We start from the raw sequence: 21,317 nt of genomic DNA, 5'->3' as shown, positions 1-21,317 counted from the left end.
ACTTTTGGGGATAGATCCTTTAGTGTGGCAGCCCCCAACCTTTGGAACTCTATTCCAGTAGAGATCCGCAATGCTTCTTCTTTGGACAATTTTAAAAGACTACTGAAAACCTACCTTTTTACTAAGGCCTATGGTCTGTAGTCTTTTGATCTTTGTTTTAATCTTTTTTTTAATCTAGTGTAAAGCGTCCTTGGGTTCCTTGAAAGGCGCTATACAAAACTAAGTTTTTGTTGTTGTTGTTGTTGTTGTTGTTGTTGTTGTAATAATGCTGGTCTTCATCTTAGAACAAAAGCTTGTTCCAGTCTTAAGCTATAGAACAAAAGTCAGCTCCAAGTGCTTGTCTGTCTCTAACAGCCAGTCCAATTGGATTTGATCTGGCCGGTAAGCCAATAAAACTCACAGAGAATCTGCTTTCAGTTGGGCCCCACAGGGTCTCCTGTGTCTCTCGGCAAGCTTCCATTAAGCTCAAGAAGGCTATCGATTCCCAAATAGCCCAGCAAAATCTCACTACGGCGGTGGGAGAGATTTGAGATGTCCTCAGCCAAGCAGTGGGCAGAGGTGAAGCGCACCTTCTCGTGGTCAAACATATCCTTCAGGTACTGCATTATTTGTTGCTGTGAAGGAAAGAAGAGGAGGTTGGTGCTATGTCTTTTGGTCATTACATTGACTGGTTTGTAATCCTGAACATTGGTTTTGGAAAATTGAGAATTTAGGGACTAGAATTCATTGCCAGGCAAGTTTCAGGCATTACAGACTTCTAAATAATAACAAAACATAATCTGTTCCAAAACTGTAGTCAGAGCAAAACACTTTAGGAGAACCATTATGGGGCACACTAATGCAATTACTCATGCTCTGTCACATGTTAACAAGTATAACAAAATAAATGTCCTAAAACCTCTCACCTTAAAGAAACTACACACTTCATTTAGTTGTTGTCTTGGTCCCAAGAACCCAAAAGCTAAAACTGGGCTCACATGTTCTGATATTGAGTAGAAGTGGGAGATAAAACCATCTTGAACCTGTAGACAGCAGAGAAGCAACAAGAAAAATATCTTTAGTAATGGAAAGATAGTCAAAAGGAACTTTTTTGAGAAGCAAGAAGGCATCAAAATCAGACTCATTGCTGAAACTTGTTAAGACCCACCATAAGGAGACGTCTTTTGGCTTTCAGAACAGACCAGCAAGCAGTACTCAGGGCCTAATAACACACAAAGAGGAGTCCGTTACTAAATTATTAATTTTCCCCATTTACTAATATATTTACTGGAATCAAAAGAGTTTGCATGTGTGTTTTTGTAAGCTGACCGTCTCTTTAAAGCTGTCTGACAGCCAGCGGTTTCCTAACACAGCCATCACAGATGGGGGAGGGCTCTCTAGGTCTTCAAATGCATCCATCAGAATGAAGTCCAACACAATGTCAAAAAAGTTCATACATACCACCTGTGGGTATAGGGATAGGGACATGTTAAACAAAACACAAATAAGCCTTTAGATTCCCTTACACTTCCATTTGTGTTAGCATGCCTCTGGTAAGACGAGGGTTCAGTGCATGACTTAGGTAAAGAGGTTCAGACATGAAAATAATTTTGTGTGTGGTATTTTGTGTGTGTGTGTGATTCAGATATGTGTGTGATTCAGATAACAAAGTCATAAACTGATCAATCACCATAGTGTGAATGTATAAAATCTCTTCATATATAATAAAAATACAAATGCAAATGTAAAATAAATTTGTATTTGACAGTATTAGCAGCAAACACAACCAGCAGGTCAACTAATTGTCAATGTGTATGCTTATAATAATCATAATTTCTCACCCCTCGGTTCTTTAGCTCCATCTCGATGATGGGCCATGAGTCCTCTCTCTGGGTAAAATGCATCATGTCCTCATAACTCTCCAGGAAGGCCTTGGGACTCTGAGATAGACGGGAAAATCCATCAATAATTGCCCACAATAAAGAGTGCCAATTTATCTACAATGGAATAAGTTATTGAGGAACCAATTAAAATGGGTTCTACCTTGTTAGATTTAACCATTAACCCTGTGATAATTTGCTTCCCTGTCTCCATAAAAAATGTGCGGTGAGTCTCATCCAACAACAGAACCTGGAACATATAAAGAGCCATTCAACCACTGTCATGTTTATTCCATATCCATTGCACAGCCTATTATCCAAAACCTATTGCCCAGAGACAGTCTCTGAGCAGTTACTTATTTGTGTGTTCAAGGAATTAACGAACTTGATAAGCTAACATTGATAATTTTTGAAAATGCCACAGCTGTACACTGGCCCATGCATGTACTATATAATGGACATATCTCTGTGGAATTATTCCAATGGATATAGACCCTGGTGAAGCGCATTGTCTGTGGCTTGAGAGAATAAATCAAAAACGTCCCAATTTAAGACAGAGAGTAAGAATCAGAATCATATTTATTGGCCATGTAGGTTTGCACATACATGGAATCTGACTCCGGTTTCGTTGCTCTCTCAGTGTACTTAACATAGGATAACAACACTACTACGACAACAATCTTCAGATATATACACAAGGATTGACTATATACAGGCGAAATAAGAGGTGCTAAAGTGCAATGGTGCAGAGACTATATCAGAGATGCTGAAATAGATGTTAGCAGGTTACTTACATACATGCCTGAGGTAGATGGACATGACAGAACATACCAGTATATGTACAATGTACAGTACAGTATATACAAAATGGTTGGATTTATTTGACAGTGTTAAGTGTTCCTCTGAATGAAAGCCCATGGAAAGAAACTTTTTATATCTGGTTGTTTTGGGGTACAGTGACTACCAGAGGGTGTGTGATGGGTCTGCAGTGATGTTGCCTGTCCGTTTCCTGAGTCTGGAGGTGTATAAGTCCTGAATGGAGGGCAGGTTGGCACCAATGATTTTCCCTGCAGACCTAACTGTCCATTGTAGTCTGTTCCTGTCCTGTTTAGTGGCCGAACCAAACCAAACAGTGATGGATGTGCAGAGGACAGACTGCATTATTGCCGTGTAGAACTGAATCAACAGTTCCTGAGACAGGTTGAATTTCTTGAGCTGGCAAAGAAAGTACATCCTCTGCTGGGCCTTTTTGATGATTGTGTCTATGTTGGATGCCCACCTTAGGTTCCAGGAGATTGTGGAACCCAGAAATCTGTAGATTTTCACTGTAGACATCGTGCTGTTGAGTATGGTGAGGGGAGCTGTGTTGGGGGACTCCTCCTGAAGTCCACTGTCATCTCCACTGTTTTGAGTGTGTTCAGCTCCAGGTTGTTATGGCTGCACCAGAGAGCCAGCTGATCAACCTCCTATCTATAGAAACTCATCACCATCCCAATTAAGGCCAATGATGGTTGTGTCCTCTGTAAACTTCAAGAGTTTAAAAGACAGGTCACCTGAGGTGCAGTCATTTGTGTAGAGGGAGAAGAGTACAGGGGAGAGCACACATTCCTGGGGGGTGCCTGTGCTGATTATCCGGGTGCTGGATGTGATTTTCATCGGCTGCCTCCTGTGAGCCAGGAAGTTTTTAATACACTGGCAGTTGGGGGCTGCTACAGTGAGCCGGGTGAGTTTGGAGTGGAGGATATCTGGGACGATAGTGTTGAACACTGAGCTGAAGTCCACAAACAGGACCTTTGCGTATGTCCCTGGGGAGTCGAGGTGTTGGAAGATGTCACGCAATCCCATGTTGACTGCATCACCCACTGACTTGTTTGCTCGGTAGGCAAACTGCAGGGGGTCGAGCAGGGGGCCTGTGATTTCCGTCAGGTGGGCCAACACCAGTCTCTCAAAGGAATTTATCACCACAGACGTTAGTTCAATGTGCCTGTAGTCATTTAATCTTGTGATACGGGGTTTCTTGGGGACCGGGCTGATAGTGGAGCTCTTGAAGCAGGAGGGGACTTCACACAGCTCCACTGATCTGCTGAACATCAGTGTGAAAATGGGAGCTAGCTAGTCAGCACAGACTTTAAGACAGGAGGGTGACAAGCCATCCGGGCCCACTGTCTTACTCGTCTTCTGTCTCTAGAAGAGCTGGCGCATGTCCTCAGCACAGATCCTGAGAGTGGGGGGGGGGGGTTTGGTGGGGAGGGGAGAGTGGCTGGCAGGGAGTGCAGTTGGTTGTGTATTGTGGCTGGAGAGGGTGCGGGGTGTGAAAGTTTGCTTTTCAAACCTGCAGTCAAACCCATTTAGGTTGTCAGCCAGTTGATCATTCCCTGCAGTGTGGGGGGATTGTCTCCTGTAGTTGGTAATGTCTTTCAAACCACTCCAGACTGATCATGGGTCGTTGGCAGAAAACCTGTTTTTCAACTTTTCAGAGTGGCACCGTTTTGCCTTTCTGATCTCCTTTGTGGGTGTATTTCTGGCTTTGTTATACCAAATCCTATCTCCACCCCTGTAGGCTTCCTCTTTGGCCTGATGAAGCCGCCTGAGTTTAGCTGTGAACCAGGGCTTATTGTTATTAAAGGTACAGAAGGTTTTGGTGGGCACACACATCCTCACAAAAGCTGATGTAAGATGTTAGTGTCAGTAAGTTCATCCAGGTCTGTAGCTGCAGTGCAGTAGAGGCAGGCCTGGAGCTCCAGTTTTAACTTATTGGTCCATTTCCTCACAGTTTTAAACACAGGCTTTGCAGATTTTGTCTTGATGCATGCTCAATAATCCAGGTAAGAGAATCAAAGAAGGCTGAATCAGTTAATCTTGATACAACGTTTATTGACAGATAGGTTTCATCACTCAACTAAGTAACCTCTTCAGTCTTGACTTTGCAGATTTTAGTTTCTGCCTGTAAGTTGGGGTAAGATGACTCAAGACAGTGATCAGAGGCCCAGGGCTGCACGGGGGGCCAGAGCAATAGGTGTCCTTTAATATGGTGTAATGTGGAAGTTGGGAGAAAACAGAGACGAACAACTTCTGTCTTTGACCACAACTACACGTGTGTCGTTTATTTCCTTATATCACCCCCTGCCTTCCACAAACATGGCGCTGCATAACCATGACTACCCACTGAACTCTTTAAGTGAGCACGTCAACTTAATACGATAATAAGCTATGGTGAGCAATGTCCGTAAGTCCATTAAGTGTCCACTAAATACTTTCCCCATAACAGGAAGAGTTAACGTGGCGGAGTCCGGATGACCCAACCAGAACAGCTCCGCCGAATGGAAGCGGGGGCTGGGGCTCCCGCGGGAGGGGCCTTAAGGACCCTGCAGCAGCATGGGGGTAGGGTGGGGACAGGGTAGGAGTGTGCCCCCGCTACGGGGGCTGAGCCCATCCAACAGGTTGGTCCAAGTCCAGGTGAGCCGGTTTGAGATGATCCATGGAAATGTGCTCCGGTTTGCAACAAACGTCCATGATAAAGTGCTTGTTCCCGGTCTCCAAGATGTGGAACGGGCCATCGTAGGGATGCTGCAGGGGTCCACAGCAGGCGTTGTAGCAGATGAAAACTTATTCTGCCAACTGCAGACTAGCAGGGATCATAAACTGTGGGAGGCCGTGTTGCAAAGTAGGAACCGGTGTGAAAACCTTGGCATTATCCAGAAGCATGGTCCGTTGGTGGGCTGCAGAACAGGGCGCCGTGGTGTTGGGAATGAACTTCCCTGTGATCTGCAGTGGCTGGCCGTAAACCATTTCAGCGGATGAGGGCTGGAGGTCCTCCTAAGGGGCGGTCCTGAGGCCCAGCATGACCCACGGGAGCCTTTCGACTCAGCTGCTGTCCTGAGGCTGGCCCGAAGAGCATTCTTAATAGAGCAATGAAACGGTGTGGGATATAGACACCAACCAGAATAAATTATGAAAATTCCTGTGATGAATAGAATGGTTTACAGTCAATGAAAAAGGTCTATAAGTGAGGGCTGCGTGATTTCATCAACACTGTGACATCCATACACCAACCTTTGTTTATGTAGAAGCATATACCAACATGATAGCTCCGTTTCACGGTCTGCCCAAAGGAGTTGGAACTGTGGCAGATGAAGTGTACTGTCCATGATATGCTCACTAAGCCAGGTTTCAGAGACACAGGGTGCCAGATCTGGAAAAGTCCGAGTTTTTTCCGTTTAGGAGTAGCAGTTCGTCTATCTTGTTGGCCAGAGAGTGGAAATTTGCTGGGTGGATTGACGGGAGCGTGGTTCTAAATCCCCGCTGTCACAGTTTAACGAACACTCCGGCTCGCTTACCCCTTCAGCGTCTTTGGCATAGTCCGCACAGGGCTGTGCTGATCAAGACCTTGGCAAGACTTTCATTAAAATGTTCAATTAAAGTTGGTAAAAAAGTCTGTTTAGTTTGTCCAGTGGACAGCTGGAGACTTAAAAGTTCTTCCCTGCTATATGTGATCAGTGAGTGGGCGCTGGAAACTAAACAAATAAACAAAAACAGAAAAAGTACAAGAGAACGCAAAACTGAGGCTACCGTCCACAGCACCATCTTGATTAACAAAGATTATTAAGATAGTAAAGAGTCAGAAGATAATCCCCCATTAAGTGTGAACCAAGGAGCTTGTCTTCAGATACCTCTCTGCAGTGCTGTGAAGATTCTGACACTGGCAAGGGCAAAAATCTCTAAAAGGACACTTCAACAAGAAATGATAGTGTCCAGGGTCAAACTCCCATAGGGATGCAACATTTTGCAAATATCATTTCAACCACTAATTTCTGTTGAGTCTGTCAGTGGTATGAACATACACTTTTCAAAGACAAGTAAATACAAAATGTGTGATGTTTAACTTCTAACTGGGATTAGAGAACATTACACAATATCAATATGTTTTTAACTGTTTATTGGGCAGTGTAGCAGCATTAATTCTAGAGTTGTGGAGTAATGGTGTTAAACAAATGTAACCTTAGGTATGAAATTGCGATTATAAGACAGCCCAAAAGGTTGCTTCTCAGGGCAACATGGCATTTCTCTGACTATGGCAATATTTGCATCTGCTGATGTAATATATTTCTCTTTACACAATGGATGGGTTCATCGAGGATACAGAAAAAAAAATCCTTAAAACACAAAAAACCCACATCCTTAAATGCTCATTACTGACCAATGTAAGGTGTTGACGAGCAGTAGGGGCGGACCTCTTTGAAATGCATGATTTCTGATGTAGATTGAAATGATTTTGCTTGAGGTCTATATAATAGTGTGACAGCAACATTGTTGTTTTTCAAGTTTTATTGATGTTAAGGGGGAAAACTTTGGGGTGCTGTCAGGGTTGAGTAACCTGCTGTTGGAAGAGCCATTTTCTAAAACAGGCTTATCTTCCCTCAATCATTTTGGTTATGTGAAAAATAATTAATCACATCCTACAGACCCCATCATATAGTTTCATTAGATACTATCAGACTACATGCTCTCAATTAGGGGCCTGAGGTGGCTGTCACTCAAGACAGTCTTCCTGTTGAAAGTCTCACTAGCAAAGGAAAGAGGAAATAATGGTGGGTTTGCCCCCCCCCAAAAAAAACCCTCACAAGATGGCCCTGCATTTACACAATTTTTCACCCTAAAATGCTTAGTTTAATTTCCTATGCTATTTTAAGACTGATGACTGATGTAGATTTAATTTAAGTGTCTGGCTGGGCCTGCAAAGACTAGGCTTATGTGCATATAGCATTCGAAGAGTAGAGAGTCATCAAATGACAAAAACGGAGGGTTAGTGATCAACTTTTGTTACAGCAGAACAAGGTCACTCTGACATACCTATATTCATTACATTACATTACATTACAGTCGTTTAGCCGACGCTTTTATCCAAAGCGACTTACAATAATTGCATTTCATGTAGGAAATCAGGAGAACTACTAGTCATCAGAGGTCATAAGTTATCTTCTCTCTAAACAAGCATCTAAGAGCAAAACCAGTGCTAAAGTAAAAGTGTAAGAAAGAGATGAATACAATAAGTGCTAAGAGCAAGTAACAGGGTAGTAGTTCTTGAAGAGGTGAATTTTCAACCTGCGCCGAAAGATGGGCAGCGACTCCGCTGTCCTGACATCAGTGGGGAGTTCATTCCACCACTGTGGGGCCAGGACAGAAAAGAGCCGTGACCGGGTCAATCGGCAGCAAGGGCCTCTGAGCGACGGGGCAACCAGGCGTTCCGAGGCAGCAGAGTGAAGTGGTTGGGCGGGGATGTAGGGCTTGACCATGGCCTGGAGATAGGAAGGAGCTGTTCCTTTCACTGCCCTGTAGGCTAGCACCAGTGTCTTAAACTGGATGCGAGATGCTACTGGGACCCAGTGTACGGACATATTCCAATCAAATTAATGATTCCACACCAGCAAACAATCAGAATCAGAATACTTTATTAATCCCCGAGGGGAAATTGGGAACAAGTGGTGTGTTGTGAAAAATTATCCATGTCATAGCCAGGTGGGTCAATCCATATTTTTTTTTCTTTACATTTTTCCCCTTTTTCTCCCCAGTTGTACCTGGCCAATCCCACGCTCTCCAAGCCGTCCCAGTCGCTGCTCCACCCCCTCTGCCGATCCGGGGAGGGCTGCAGACTAGCACATGCCTCCTTCAATACATGTGGAGTCACAAGCCGCTTCTTTTTACCTGACAGTGAGGTGTTTTGCCAGGGGGACATAGTGCGTGGGAGGATCACGCTATTCCCCCCCAGTTCCCCCTCCCCCCTGAACAGGTGCCCCCGACCAACCAGAGTAGGCACTAGTGCAGCGACAAGGACACATACCCACATCCGGCTTCCCACCCACAGACACGGCCAATTGTGTCTGTAGGGATGCCCAACCAAGCCGGAGGTAACACGGGGATTCGACGTCCAGGTAGTGTAGCGGCATAGACCGCTACACTACCCGGACGTGGAAACCCACATTGTTTTAAGTGAAGAGACTTGCTAGCCCTCCAACCCCAATGAATGCATTATAGGTTTTTGTGCAACAGCCAATGTCTCCATGAATCTCTATATACTGTGAGAAGCAGATAGTACAACAAACCTGGAATGCTTGTCTCACACAATGAAGTTTGGCAACGAAGTCTTGGTCACCATAACATTCTAGTAATTCAGTCCTGGAGATGAGAGAGGGAATTAGAGTTAGAATAACTAGATGAGCATTTATGTCTTCTGTCAAATTCTGTTAATTAGAAAATTAGCTACAACTTTGAATTCTTCACCTGAGGGACCGATAGATCACTTTTTCTTCCTGGACTAGACTGAGGGCTTCTACATATAAAGCAGCTGGATTAAGGGGCTGGTACAGTTCCTCTTGAGGAGTGGCATCCAACAGCTGCACAGAGAAGATACACAAAGAAGCAGTTGTGAATGAGTCTGTCAGCTAGTATGTGAACAAAATTAAGACTAGATCGGTGACTGTCATAAGCATGTGTCTTTCAGTGAGAAGGAACCAACCTCTGCAGCTGAGAAGAAGGAGTCCTCAGAGGTAATAGTTGTTGCATCATCATCGTGCGCTCTGTGCAAGCTTATGCTCTCCACTTGGTGCAAGATTGTTCCTTCACTCTCTGTCAGAGGGAGAGCACAAACTCTTAAGCCTTGTTTCCTTAAAAGTACTACTTGTGAAAACTATTGACATTATAGATTAAAAAAAATTCTAGAAGCCATCATTTTAATCACAGAAACAGAATGGATATAAGGGGGTCTCCATGGTGGTTATCTCCTTTCTATCCAATGACTCAAGTGTTTTGGTCATAATGTCACAAATATTAGCACTGTTCAGTGAGGATCAGCATGTTTTTTCAGTGCTATCAAATGATTCAAGTGATACCACTGGAGGTACCAAAGCCGAGACATGGCAACCTGTCATGTCAACCTAATTGATGCAGCCACCATATTGGATTTTATCGAAATCTACTACTACTACTACTTTCGGCTGCTCCTGTTAAGGGTCGCCACAGCGGATCATCCGTTTCCATCTCTTCCAGTCCTCTGCATCTTCCTTTGTCACACCAGCCACCTGCATGTCATCCCTCACCATATCCATAAACCTCCTCTTTGGCCCAACTCTGCCTCTTGCCTGGCAGCTCGATATTCAGCATCCCTTTCACAGTATACCCAGCATCTCTCACCCGCACATGTCCAGACCATCTCAATCTTGCCTCTCTTGCTTTGTCTCCAAACCGTCCGACCTGAGCTGTCCCTGAAATATACTCGTTCCTAATCCAGTCCTTCTTTGTCACTCTCAATGAAAATCTTAGCATCTCCAACTCTGCCACCTCCACCTCCTGTCTGTGTCTGTGCCACCATCTCCAAACCATACAACATAGCTGGTCTCACTACCATCTTGTAAACCTTCCCTTTCACTCTTGCTGGTACCCTTCTGTCACAAATCACTCCTGACACTCTTCTCCACCCACTCCACCCTGCCTGCACTTCACCTCTCTTCTGCACTCCCCATTACTTTGGACAGTTGACCCCAAGTATTTAAACTCTTACGCCTTCGTCACCTCTACTCCTTGCATCCTCACCATTCCACTGTCCTCCCGCTCATTCACGTATATGTATTCCATCTTGCTCCTACTGACTTTCATTTCTCTTCTCTCCAGTGCTTACCTCCACCTCTCCTCAATCTGCTCCCTACTCTCATTACAGATAACAATGTCATCCACAAAACATCATAGTCCACAGGAACTCCTGCCTGATCTCATCCGTCAACCTGTCTATCACCATTGCAAACAAGGGCTCAGAGCTGATCCTAAATAATCGCACCTCCACCTTAAACCCATCCATCAGTCCTACCGCATACCTCACCACTGTCATGCTGCCCTCATTTTTTTTTAAAAACTACTTTATTAATCCCTGTTGGGGGAAATTCTTTCTCTGCATTTAACCCATCCTACACTGAAAAAAGGGGAGAGGTAGGGTTGTACAATTTACAAAAATGCATTTCGTTTAAATGACATGATTCATAAGTAAACATAAATAAATTCATTCATAAACATAAACAAATTATTTTTAGAAAATATAACTTTAATATGTGCAACCGATTTACATCATTTTTTTATGTACATCCAACAGACTTTTTTTTCAGTGTCGCTGTATAGCTAGGAGCAGTGGATAGCCGCCATGCAGTTCGTCTTGCCATGCCTTGGTCAGGGGCACAGACAATTAACCCTAACATGCATGTTTTTTTTGCACCAATTTTATATACTTCTCTGCCACTCCAGACTTCCTCATCCAGTACCACACCTCCTCTCTCAGCACCCTGTCATATGCTTTCTCAGAGATTTCTCTTTAAACACTGTAGCTAAATTACTAAAAATAGCCATGTTCTGTCCTTGTCAAAGAATCCCCTTCCTTAACTAGATGGACAGATAATTCCTTCAACACACTGTAGTCAATGGGTTTATTGCGCACCACCACTTCGTTTTGAAAGAAAGAGCAAAACAATGGAGCAAAACTAAAATTATGAAATAAAGAAACCAGTATAATAAGCCTCATTAATATGCATTTCCATCATGTATTACAGGGCTCATAAGCCTATCACACACACACACACACACACACACACACACACACGCACATATACATACAGTGCATCCGGAAAGTATTCACACCCCTTCACTTTCCCCACATTTTGTTATGTTACAGCCTTATTCCCAAATGGATTAAATTCCCTTTTTTCTCATCAATCTACACACAATACCCCATAATGACAAAGTGAAAAAGGTTTTGTAGAAATTTTTGCAAATTTATTAAAAATAAAAAAACTGAAACATTGCATGTACATAAGTATTCACACCCTTTGCTATGACACTCAAAATTGAGCTCAGGTTCATCCTGTTTCCACTGATCATCCTTGATTGGAGTCCACCTGTAGTAAATTCAATTGATTGGACATGATTTGGAAAGACACACACCTGTCTATATAAGGTCCCACTGTTGACAGTGCATGTCAAAGCAAAAACTGAGCCATGAAGTCAAAAGAATTGTCTGTGGACCTCCGAGACAGGATTGTATTGAGGCACAGATCTGAGAAGGGTACAAAAACATTTCTACAGCTTTGAAGGTCCCGAAGAGCACAGTGGTCTCCATCATTCGTAAATGGAAGAAGTTTGGATCCACCAGGACTCTTCCTAGAGCTGGCCGCCCGGACAAACTGAGCAATCGGGGGAGAAGGGCCCTAGTCAGGGGGGTGACCAAGAACCCGATGGTCACTCTGACAGAGCTCCAGCATTCCTCTGTGGAGATGGGAGAACCTTCCAGAAGGACAACCATCTCTGCAGCACTCCACCAGTCAGGCCTTTATGGTAGAGTGGCCAGACGGAAGCCTCTGCTCAGTAAAAGGCACATGACAGCCCGCTTGGAGTTTACCAGAAAGTACCTAAAGGACTCTCAGACCATGAGAAATAAGATTCTCTGGTCTGATGAAACCAAGATTGAACTCTTTGGCCTGAATGCCAAACGTCACGTCTGGAGGAAACCAGGCACCTCTCATCACCTTGCTAATACCATCCATACAGTGAAGCATGGTGGTGGCAGCATCATACTGTGGGGATGTTTTTTAGCGGCAGGAACTGGGAGACTAGTCAGGATCGAGGGAAAGATGAATGGAATGAAGTACAGAGAGATCCTTGATGAAAACCTGCTCCAGAGTGCTCAGGACCTCAGACTGGGGCGAAGGTTTACCTTTCAACACGACAACAACCCCAAGCACACAGCCAAGACAATGAAGGAGTGGCTTCGGGACAAGTCTGTGAATGTCCTTGAGTGGCCCGGCCAGAGCCCAGACTTGAACCCCATTGAACATCTCTGGAAAGACCTGGAAATAGCTGTGCAGCGACGCTCCCCATCTAACCTTACAGAGCTCGAGAGGATCTGCAGAGAAGAATGGGAGAAATACCCCAAATATAGGTGTGCCAAGCTTGTAGCTTCATACCCAAGAAGACTTTAGGCTGTAATCGCTGCCAAGGGTGCCTCAACCAAGTACTGAGTAAAGGGTGTGAATACTTATGTACATGCAATATTTCAGTTTTTTATTTTTAAGAAATTTGCAAAAAATTCTACAAAACCTTTTTCACTTTGTCATTATGGGGTATTGTATGTAGATTGATGAGGAAAAAAAAGGAATTTAATCCATTTGGGAATAAGGCTGTAACATAACAAAATGTGGGGAAAGTGAAGGGGTGTGACTACTTTCCGGATGCACTGTATATCCATCCATTATCCAAACCTCTTATCCTGCTTAAATAAGCACAGAAAATAGTGATATCAGTAGGACAAATGAAGATTATAGTAGAATATAGAGAAGAGAGCATAAGAGAATAAACAGCAGTTATCGATCTCATGAAGCTTAATCTCATGAAGGCAGAAGCCTGAAGGTGGAAGCCGGAAGCGGAGTTGTTGTGATCTGCTATAAAGCACAGCAGTCTTTTAAGTTTTTAGTTAATAGGCTGGCGATATGTAAATCACTAAGCAATTTTAAACTGAAACCATTCAAACTACACATTTCATAATAGGTGGCATTCCCCCAAGACTCCCCTCTTTTTTTCTCCCCAGTAATATCCAGCCAATTACCCCACTCTTCCGAGTCTTCCCGGTTACCGCTCCACCCCCTCTGCCCATCCAGGGAGGGCTGCAGACTACCACATGCTTCCTCCGATTCATGTAGAGCCGCCATTTGCTTCTTTTCACCTGACAGTGAGGAGTTTTGCCAGGGGGACGTAGCACGTGGTAGGATCACGCTATTCCCCTCAGTTCCCCCTCCCCCTTGAACAGGCGCCCAGACCGATCAGAAGAGGCACTAGTGTAGCGACCAGGACACATACCCACATCCGGCTTCCAACCTGCAGACACGGCCAATTGTGTCTGTAGGGATGCTCGACCAAGCCGGAGGCAACACGGGGATTCGAACCGAGATCCCCATGTTGGTAGGCAACGGAATAGACCACTACGCTACCCCCCCCAAGACATTTTTGACCCACTGTTCAACCCAATGGGCTTTTTTTTTTAAGTCAAAGATATATGTTTAGCAGAAGATCTCAATATATTACTTTTTTTTTCTGATTTTCCCCCCTTTTCTCCCCAATTGTATTTGGCCAATTATGCCATTCTTCCGAGCCATCTTGGTCGCTGCTCCACCCCCTCTGCCGATCCGAGGGGGACTGTAGACTACCACATGCTTCCTCCGATACATGTGGAGTCCCCAGCCGCTTCTTTTCACCTGACAGTGAAGAGTTTGGCCGGGGGGACATGGCGCATGGGAGGATCACACTATTCCCCCCAGTTCCCCCCCCCCCGAACAGGCGCCCAGACCGATCAGAGGAGGCGTTAGTGTAGCGATCAGGACACATACCTAATCCAACTTCCCACCCACAGACATGGCCAATTGTGTCTGTAGCGACGCTCGATCAAGCCGGAGGCAACACGGGGATTCGAACCGCGATCCCTATGTTGGTAGGTAATGGAATAGACGGCTACACTACCACCCCCCCAAGACATTTTTTGACCCACTGTTCAACCCAATGTTTTTTTTAAGTCCAAGATATATGTTTAGCAGAAGATCTGAATATATTACTTTTAATGCTTGAGGTGTCACACTGGTTAGACATGAGAAAAAAAATGATATCACTTGTTTCAAATATTTCTTTTTTTACTCTAGCTTTGTTCCTGGTGCATACAAAGTTTCAGCTATCAAGCCATGACAGAAACCAAACCTCAACCCTGGAATTATGAAAAATTACTATCTGATTTAAAAGCACTTGGGAAACTTAAAGCCCAACAGCTCACTCACTTTGCTAAAAAAATAAACAATTATGACTTCCTTCAGTCCAACCCCCTCAGACGTACATCTCTGAGCCTTTGACCATTTTGACAGTCATTCTCTTGTTGTGCCTATCTCACTGTTGTGCACCAACCTTTTTTCCTTCAAACAGTAACACCGACACCTTCAAGAACATCTCCTACCTAAACAAGAATGCCCAATGAGGATGTTCTTTGTGTAGATGATGTGGAAGCTGTCTAGCATTGTATCAGCTCTAATTCTAGAGATCAATAATCAAAAATCAGCACATGTATCAAGGGTCAAGTCATGCTTGAAGCACTGTTAAGGTTAGTAAATACCTGCCAGCTGTTCTCTATAGGAACTGCATCAAGAAAGTGGACAGCATCAAGTTGCATCAAGCAAGTGGAAAAAAATAGATGGGAGTGCGACCAACCCTGCCAAAACGTCCCAAAGTTTGCTCTAAAGACATACTCATTTGTCAGATTACTTAGCTCGCCAAAGACTCACAACCTGCAAAGGACCACAGTTGTTTTCTGTAGCTCACTACTGCCCCCTTTCATCACTGCTTTGAAATATTACCCTAGCAGTCATAGCAATACCTGCACAACCACATACATGTCACTACATCAAATCTCATTTTAATCAGTATCACTTGTATAAATATAATGCAGCTGTTTGTCAACTGAAATAATGTGACAGAAGTCATGTTACTCATACACACACAGAATGTTGCATGTACTGTACAACCTGTACAAACAGGTCTCTTATCCTTTTGTCATGTCAGAAATCACAAAACACCCATAAGAAGTTGTATTCTGTGCCAGTGTCACCGAGACAAAACCCAACACTTTTATTTACTTAATGAGAGAGCTTATCCTGGTCTGAAAATTGATCTGAATAGGAATGCCATCTCTCTCACCAAAGTCTGCCAGCAGGCTATCTGGTGGGATAGTGCTGCCGAAGTCCTCCTGGAGGTGGTAAGCTCGGTGTAGTAGGGACTCCAACTTCTCAGCAAATGCTTTGTTGTGGGTTTCAATCTACATCCAAGCGGAAAGTAAACATCAGTGATTAAAATCAGTGCAATTTTCTATAGAAACAAGTTTAGATTGTACAGTCAAATGTAATTTTTCGTGTTTTTACTGTGATTACTACTGGAGCACTCAACATAAATGAATAGTTGGTAGACAATTGCTGAGTATCACTGGGTAGTCTTACTGATCCACACACAAGCAATATACTATGCTTAATATGAAAATCCCAAATGCTTTGCACCTAAATGCCCAGTGACAGATGACCAACTTAGCCCCAACTTTAGACCCAGACGTACACTCCCATTGGTATAGAATAGAAAAACAGGTGGTGAACTACATATAACTACCTAAATCATACATCCCATATTAAAACCCAATGCACTTAAAGTGATACCCTTGTTCTGGCAATTACCTTCACCTTATGTTATCGTACTAAGCTTTGCTTCTCATTAGGTTTAACATTCCCTGTTAATGCTACCTCTTAAAGTCTTGTTCACCATGTGCTCCATTTCCAAAATTAAAGTCACAAACATCAACCATCCAAATTTCATCATTGGTGATTTTAAATCTCTTAAAGCCTTTTTGCTTGATCACCATTCACCTTTTTTTCTTTCTTTTTTTTTTTTGGGGGGGGGGGGCTTTCTCCCCAGTTGTACTTGGCCAATTACCCCCTTCTGAGCCATTCTGGTCACTGCTCGATCCCCTCTGCCGAGCCGGGGAGGGCTGCAGACTATCACATGCCTCCTCCAATACATGAGGAGTCGCCAGCCACTTCTTTTCACCCGACAGTGAGGAGTTTTGCCACGGGGACATAGCACCTGGGAGGATCACACTATTCCCCGCAGTTCCCCCTCCTCCCTGAACAGGCGCCCCGAACGACCACAGGAGGCGCTAGTGCAGCGACCAGGACACATACCCACATCCGGCTTCCCACCCGCAGACATGGCCAATTGTGTCTGTAGGGACGCCCGACCAAGCCAGAGGTAACACTGGGATTCGAACCGGCGATCCCAGTGTTGGTAGGCAACAGAATAGACCGCTACGCTACCCCAATGCCCTCACCATTCACTTTTATCACTGAAAGCAAAATCGTAGTAAAGGAAGGACATACAATGAAAGCTGTGCACTGGACTCGAACCACCATCATTCCAAGTACACAGTATGCCCAAAGCTAATCTATTGCATTAAACCAAAACATAATTAAAACTAGATTCTAAAAAGGTATTTCAACAATGCGCAAAACTGGACAAGACTTGCTTAAAATATGTTTCTATTTTACTAAGCAGTTATTGATATGTACAATAGGAACTTCTCTATATGCTGCCCCCTGAAGAGCAATGCTGTTATTGCTGGAGGTGGAAGGGGCATGATGGCGAATGTTCAGAGCCTGTTCCCACTTCTCCAAAGCTTCCTCAAACAGCTCCATCCCTAGTGGGAAGAGTAACAGAAAAGCGAGATGCAGACAGAATGTCAGGGATATTAAAAATGCCCCAATTTGGTAGCTGTCTTCCATGAAAAAAGAGGAAAATCACTTTCTTAAGGAGAACCAATTTTTACATCACATTACACCCTAAGAATTATTTGCATTCTAATCCTATGATGAAGGATGGCTTATAGGATCAACATACTGTTTTAACATGCAAGGTTAAACATTTGTAAATCAAAATAACTGATGGATGGGGAGACCTACCAGGGAAAATTTTAAATTGAATGAGCATTAATTTTCTACTATTTCAACAAATGAGAAATGATTAACAAAGATACTACACACATGCCGATGTTCAGAATTGTATGAATCCTCATTGTTAGTTGGATACTGGGCACCCCCCACCCCCCAGCTAAAGAACTTGCATCTTTAACCTAGGCACTAAAGACTAACCCTGTAGTGTTTCCCCTACCACGGGACCCCCTGCCCCCCCCACCCCCGAAAGAAACAAAATATTTTATTTATGTTATTTACTAATTATGTACACTCATTTTATTTCAGCTCAGTGTGAGAGTCTCTACTGTGTTTTGCTGTCATTTACAGTTGCACTAATTTCTCTCCTCTCCTGTGTTTCACCGAGGGCGGGTCTTAGCCCCTCCACACACACGGAGCAGAGCAGAGGTGAGACAGGTGAAGATAACGTTACTCGAGTTGGCGAAAACTCGTTACATTACTGTAAGTTTAATAAAAGCTTCCCAACAACAGTAATTTATTAATGTAAGCCATCTAAAACCAAAGATGGGCGAGATGTCAACCCCAAACGTCTGAAAATCAGGTCAAAATATCTGTGTTTTTTTTTAAACGTATCCAACCTGAATCTGACAGCAGTTGCAAAGTTGCTAGAAATTCTGCTGTTGATGGGAGGGAAGCTAGTCCTGGACATAGCATTAGCAGCTCTCCTGCTGATACAGCTGCCCCCCTCCCCCTCCCAACAAGTACAGAAGGGCAGGCTTGGCTCCATCTTGGCTTTGTTTATAAAAAAAAAATGTTCTGAGTGGATCACTGGGAAATAATGGGAAGACTTGTAAAACATGACTCCTTTAACTGTTTGTTTGTTCAGGTCCAAATGTTCTGTAATATTGTTATAATTGGGTTAGCATCACCCCACACACAAAAAAGGCAGTCAACCTAGGGGAAACACTGCTTTAATTCAACTATTGTGGAGTAAGATGGACTTTCCATAATATGCTTGACCCATGTCTTTATACATGATCTTTTTTATGAGTCACATGCATTACCTACCCATTATGTAGAGATTTTCTACATTTGCATCCTCTGCACTAGCTGGCTCTTCCACTACAGGTTCTGCCTCCCGTCGTATGGACGAATGGGCTGACTGGTTTGGCGAAACTGGGACCCGCACCTGACACACACACACACACACACACACACACACTTTATATTACAAAAAAGTCAAGACAAGTAGGAATAGTGGCAGAGAGATGACAAAGTAACAAAAATAAATATTGTCAAAGATGTAGAGTACCGATGTGAGGCTGTGTGAGGAACTTGAATGTTTACTAGGGGTTAGAGAGGAAATCCCACTCATGGTGTCGTTACTCCGTAATGGACTCATCATCTGTCGGCCAGGTAAAGAACCTGCAACAGAAGTATTCTCTCATTTGCAAATTTCTCAGTAGAATTCTGAAACATTCAACAGTTTCAGCAAACCAAGAATTAAACTCTATATCCTCTTTTAAGCCTGACTGAGACGCTCACCTCTCTTCAGAAATAAAGGTCTATCCATTCTCATCAACACCTCAGGTGTTCCCATTGTCTTCTGGCTATCTTTCCCCTGTGTTACCTGCTTCTTCATCCTCTTCCTCCCCCTCCTTTTCAGTTGATGGGCAGTGAGAGCAAGCGCTACAGTACCAAGTGCTGTGGCAAATAGCACCTTCTTCAGGCTTGGTGTCAGTTTTAGCTGAGAGAATATAGACTGAAAGGAGGGGAGACAGTGATGACACAAGACTACCTAACAAAGCAAAGTCATTGACAATATTTAGCAGCATAAAGGTCCCTCTAAAATAATTTTACATGTGGTAGAGCACAATTACAGTTTTACTTCATATTTTTTGTACTGTGCGTTGTGTTCTAGAGTCACAAACATGGGCAAAACTTAATTGTGTGTGTTCTGTATTTTACCTGCCCAAATGTAGAATAAAGAAACATTGGTATCTCAGCTACGGTCATGGCCAAAGCCTGTGCAATGGACATCCCGTCTGCTCGTGTGACTGACATATCAGTGAGGTAAATGCCCGCAGGCCACAGCTCTTCTAGGCGCTTTCACATTCACTTTCAAGAGGGCTTCCTCTCTGTTCTGGGATCAGCCAGCAGTCTACTGTAAAGCTGTGTGTTGTCATCAACTTCTGAACAGGTATCCCACACTGGTCCAGTTTCTGCTACTTTATATCCCACAGAACTGTGTCTGGGAAATTGGAAATAAACCTTGCAAGGTTTGAAAGTGTCCTTTAATGATGCATCATTTTTCGCAATTCCTGTAAACAAATGGAAAGGACATTAATAAACATGATTTTTAGGGGCATGTTAAAAAGTCATCTTGTTTACTACTCTTATCACTACTACAGTGACAAGCCTCTAGATAAGAAAAAATAATGAATTCACAACCAACGGTGGTTGAGTTATCATGCCTGCACACATTCTACCTATCACCAAAAAAGAAAGAAAAAAAAGTTTATTCACTCGTAGTTATGGCCACTCACCTTGTCACCCAGTCTGGTATGCAGATAAGAGTATCCGCCTGCGTGCCCCACGCCCACCACCCTGAGCAGGTGCGGGTGTTCCGCGTGCTGGGCTGGCTGATATCAGATATATGATCTGATTCTCATTTATGAAAATTGGTAATTTTTGTGACTAGGCAACCTCCATTTAGAAACTGTAATTTTTATGAGTTTTTATCATGACAGATTTCAAATACTGACGGCTAAGGGGACAGTGAAAGTAAAGTGATTAGGACACTCGCAAGTTCACGTTAGCTTGTCCACTCTGGCAGCTGCTGCCAAGTTGCAACGCTGCGTCCACTCTTGTAGGTCCTTGTCAACCAGAGGGAATACGGGTTTCGTCAAAGATTTAATTTTGTTTTGTTACGTTGAGCAACCTAAGGACCTCTCTGCAGAGGCTAAATAGTTAGCTAGCAAACTAGCTAACGTTAGCTCAGCCTGGTCAGGCATCACACTGCAGTCTAACATCAGCGTCCCACGGTCGACAAGACACCGGCCTAAATAGCTTTGAACTGACTGTATTTACATAAAAAGCGTTGAGTTTCTCTATGTTCTACCACGTTAGATACAACGAATAACACACAAAACACTTACCATCCAAAGTGAAAGAGAAGGACATTCTCCACAACCGAGAACCGCATCTCACTTCTTGTTGGTTTTTAGTGCGGTTTGAAAACAACGATACAGTGCATTACCGCCACCTACTGGATTGAAAATGGGACTAAATTCTTCTCCCGATTCAGGGTCTGCATCCCTTTGCAGGACAAGGTCAATAAAAGGCGTGTCCTCCCTAGACCGCGAAGGACGGAACCGAGCGTTGTTGCTTTTAACTTGTGTGTAACTTTTAATTTATCTATGTCTTTTAACATCTTTATGTAATGGGATATAACGTACCCCAAGCTCCTTTGTTATGTATGTTCGTTCTTTATACTGTCCTCTGTACGCTAAATCGTTGTATTAATAAAGATTTGTTAAAAAAAAGCCCGTCTGTCTATGGAGGATTTCCAGCTGCGTCACTACCTGTTCCCCCCTTTCCTCTGCGTCACGAAACGCCACTCCTGTCGCCTAGCAACCTTGACAGCTGCAGTTGACAAATAGTGGAAATCGAGCCGATTTTTTTAATTTTTTAATTTTTATTTTTTTATCATTTACTGGAGAAAATTGAGACGTTTCAACGCCGGTGCGTGATGTATCTCAGGCTGAGAGAGGACCATCCATCCATCCATTATCCAAGCCGCTTATCCCTATTGGGGTAGCAGGATGCTGGATCATTGGGCGGCAGGAGGGGACCATGTCCAGGTAAATTAAAATTGGTTAAACTGTTTACTTTTAGCCAAAAGTAATCTTAACATTAGTTAGTT

At 43.6% G+C, this 21,317-nt stretch overlaps 1 protein-coding gene across 1 annotated transcript; it reads right to left on the bottom strand.

The window, feature by feature from the left end:
- Positions 1–274: 274 nt before the first annotated feature.
- miga2 (mitoguardin 2) lies at positions 275–20,595 on the bottom strand. The gene is made up of 16 exons (XM_056291113.1): positions 20,551–20,595; positions 19,361–19,713; positions 18,938–19,154; positions 18,705–18,817; positions 18,461–18,581; positions 17,033–17,160; positions 15,621–15,738; positions 9,373–9,482; positions 9,138–9,250; positions 8,960–9,032; positions 2,023–2,109; positions 1,821–1,919; positions 1,309–1,443; positions 1,148–1,201; positions 906–1,022; positions 275–614 (listed from the first exon to the last, which is right to left on the bottom strand). The coding sequence occupies exons 2-16, from the start codon at positions 19,454–19,456 to the stop codon at positions 414–416; spliced, it is 1,782 nt and encodes a 593-aa protein (XP_056147088.1). The 5' UTR covers positions 19,457–19,713; positions 20,551–20,595; the 3' UTR covers positions 275–413.
- Between the last annotated feature and the right edge of the window lie 722 nt (positions 20,596–21,317).

This window comes from Lampris incognitus, chromosome 12 (assembly GCF_029633865.1).
Source record: "Lampris incognitus isolate fLamInc1 chromosome 12, fLamInc1.hap2, whole genome shotgun sequence".
Taxonomy (NCBI): domain Eukaryota; kingdom Metazoa; phylum Chordata; class Actinopteri; order Lampriformes; family Lampridae; genus Lampris; species Lampris incognitus.
The sequence above is the reverse complement of the archived record's forward strand: the minus strand, read 5'-3'. Positions and strand labels throughout refer to the sequence as shown.